The sequence below is a fragment of the Nestor notabilis genome, unplaced genomic scaffold (assembly GCF_000696875.1).
Source record: "Nestor notabilis isolate BGI_N333 unplaced genomic scaffold, ASM69687v1 scaffold32255, whole genome shotgun sequence".
Lineage (NCBI taxonomy): Eukaryota > Metazoa > Chordata > Aves > Psittaciformes > Psittacidae > Nestor > Nestor notabilis.
Window position 1 is genome coordinate 8,686 of NW_009931132.1, and position 3,290 is coordinate 11,975.

At 43.9% G+C, this 3,290-nt stretch overlaps 1 protein-coding gene across 1 annotated transcript in view; it reads left to right on the top strand.

Annotated features, from left to right (window-relative positions):
- Positions 1-1,131: 1,131 nt before the first annotated feature.
- TRPV2 (transient receptor potential cation channel, subfamily V, member 2) overlaps positions 1,132-3,290 on the top strand; it is a 9,794-nt gene continuing 7,635 nt past the window's right edge. Inside the window, exons 1-3 of the mRNA XM_010015742.1 lie at positions 1,132-1,367; positions 1,995-2,128; positions 2,454-2,619. Coding sequence (XP_010014044.1) covers positions 1,132-1,367; positions 1,995-2,128; positions 2,454-2,619 — 536 coding nt within the window. The remainder of the gene's footprint in view (positions 1,368-1,994; positions 2,129-2,453; positions 2,620-3,290) is intronic.

Consider the following 3,290-nt stretch of genomic DNA (forward strand, 5'->3'; position numbering starts at 1 on the left):
CAATTTACTTCTTTGATGGTATAGGCTATGGAGTCTGGCTGTAGTCCCAGCAAAGGCAATTTCTCTTCAGAGAAAACCTGTTAACTATTTGGAGGGAGTACATGTGAATAAGACGGAGTTATTAAAGAAAGCTTTGCTTCAGGTTGGTAATCATGGATGTTTTTCCTTGCTGCTTCACAAACTGTGTGTGAAACTGCAGTCGTATGCTGACTACAGATAGCTTGCATTGGGTGTGGATCTGAGATGTATCCAGATATGCATGAGGAGATGTCTCAAAAGAGTAAAAAAGGAGTGCAAGACATACTTAATAAAGTGGGCTGGCTGGATGCTCTGATGAATACTGATGCTTTCTGTACATCTGATCCAGATCCAGCTTTGCTTTTGGGAGATATGTGCTCTGTGCAGGCTCTGAGGGCTCTTGAGTGTTCACCTGGCAGCTGGGCTGTGCATCTGCCTGTGCTGTGCAGCTCAAGTTCAAAGCTTGTGCTCACATGGATAGCCAACAGCTCCAAACAGTGGGAAGATCCCACTCCTTTTACCCCAGGATGAAACATAAGAATGCCTCAGGGGAACATAATTTGCACGTATGTTTTCCATGTAGAAACAGCGTAATGCTTACCAACAGAGAACATGGGCAAACTCACCACTCTCTTGTAAAGAAGGCCTATAGTTAATCTTATCTTTTCAGCCACTTGATGACTAGCCTGTGTTGGCTGCACTGAGACAAGAACAATGACTGTAGTCTCCTAAAGATCCACTTTCTTTGCCTTTTAAGTAAGGAACCTGTGCTGCTGCCAACAGGTGAAGTCATCTCACAAAGGGGGTTCAGATGTTCTGCAGACCAGTTGCTTGTATTTCATGAGCTGTTTGTGCACTTCTTTTCCAGTGGTACCCTATCTAAGGCCTTGTATTTATTGAAATACTCCCACTGTGGAGAGTTTACTGAGTCTCTCAAGGGACCCTTGGTTGACTGTAGGAACGCCGGACCTGGAAGCATGCTTTCCTCTCTGTGCTGCATTGAACACATTCTAGGTTTGTGAACGAATGATGTTAATTCTCCCTTTCCCTTGCAAGGTTTGGTCTCCCAGCCCGGAACGTCTTCGGTGATCTGAAAGAACATCTCTATTAGAAATGGATAACTTCACAAATGGGCAGCCAGGCCCAGGTCAGAGGAACAGGTTGATGGGATTGCTAGAAACAGATGACAGTACCCCAGAAGATAGACCTGCATCTAGTAAAAAGGAAGAAAGATCAGCACCTGGAAAGAGAGAACAACGCCCCTTGGAGACACCATATCAGAAAGAAAGCAGTAACTTTCCTCCTAAAGTCAAGATTAATCTGAACTATCGGCCAGGACTTGTTAGCAAGTGAGTAACTGTTGGGTATTTGACAAGGGTGCAATTCCTGCTATGCTGCGGGGGGCCTATAGACTTCACCAAGTCTAAACTAAAAGTGGCAATGTAGAAGTATTACAGGCATCTGGTGGGAGGTAATTAAAAGAAGAAAGAGAACATATTAGCCCTTTCCTTCTGCACTTGGAAGGTATTTGTGGGGTGTGTGTTGTGGTGTATTTTGTGTAAATCTGAACTAACACTAAATAAGCCAAGTTGGGTGTAAGAGCATCTTAGCATGGAGCCCTATACTTGCCACGGAGGGGTGTAAACCAGTTCACAGAGTGTTTCACACCATGTGATGGGACTGACTCTGGTCCTGCAGCTATCTTGGGCTTCTCTGTCTTTATGCTCTGGGTGTGTTCCAGGGTTGCACATCAGACTGGATCTGGGAAAAGCTCCAGCTGATGGAAAGAGCAGCCACTTAAGAGAATTCTGGGAAATAACTGTCTCTATTTTTCCCTTGACTTAAAAATAAAATGCTTGTTTTTTCTGACAAACTTTTCTGCCTTCCTCCTTTCTAACACCATCCCACTAGAACTTACTGCAGACTCTTGTCTTCTGCTCTCCAAAACTTCTTAACACTTTACATTTCTTCCATAGCCAAAAGGACCCAAATCGCTTCGACAGAGACAGGCTCTTCAGTGCAGTCTCAAGGGGCAGCCCCGAGGCACTGGATGGTTTACTTGAGTATTTAAGGAGGACCTCCAAATTTCTCACGGATTCTGAATACACAGGTAGAGTCCTGCTCAGTATTCCATAAACAGGGTTAGCAGAGGCAGCGCTTCTTAATGCAAGGGGGAAGCAGGGGAACCTGCTCTTGGTTCTTTGCTTTCGTCAGCCCTCTGTCCATACTTTCATTTTCCTAATGTGCACCTGAGGATGGAGAATGCCATTAACTAGATATGTCTTAAAGCTTTTGCCTCTACTGCAGACTAAAAATACTGAGAAAGGCCTTTAGAATAATTATTTGGTCCTACAGTGAGAGTTAAGTTCTGAATCAAGTAATAGCGATGTGTGTGAAGTACATGCACAGCCCCTTCAATTCTCTTTTTCTACTAGATGCAAATACTGGGAAGACCTGCTTAATGAAAGCTCTATTGAACTTAAAAAATGGAAAGAATGACACTATCCCACGTCTGCTGGAAATAGACCAAAATACACACAATCCTAGGCCACTTGTCAATGTGGCATGCTCTGACTGTTACTACAGAGGTAAGAGTTCTGTTCTGGTGCTGTATCAGAGCACTTACCTCATTACCTGGGTAAGAGGTGCAGACACAAGGAAAAAGAAGGGAACTGGAGCTTATGCAGCACTGCAGTTCCAGAGTTCTGGTGCAGTTACACTAACAGCCCAGTCACCTTGTATTTCTGGTTCTGGTACTGCATCTTCTTCAGCCTTGAATTATACATTTCTGCAACTTTGTTCGTGGTCTATAAAATGAATGATGCATGTTTAATAACCCAAGAATATGAGAGGGCATGCTTGGAAAAGTTTAAAAAGCATGCCTAAAGGAAAAAAAAGAAATAGTGTATCACTATTAAAGTACGAGTCCTGCTGTTTGGCAGAATAGCAGACATGCAGTGTAGTCGTGTACGTGTATGATTGTCTTTATCTTCTCATAGCTGCTTGGGATTTTAGTGCCAGGCAGGGGCAATTGCCTGGTCTTGTGCTGAAATTGTAACAGCCTTGTGGCTTGTCTTCTAACTCAGTGTTTGCAATGTTCTTTTCCAATGAATGTTGTTGAAAGTCATCAATTGACACCCACCCCCTGCCCTGCACTTGGGGCTGCAGGATTGCTGTGCAGGATACAGTGATTGTTGAAATAGCACTTTTCTGAAGAGTCCTTTGCCTGTTCCCTCTGATAGTGGCACCAAGTGACGGGTTTTGCCTCTTTC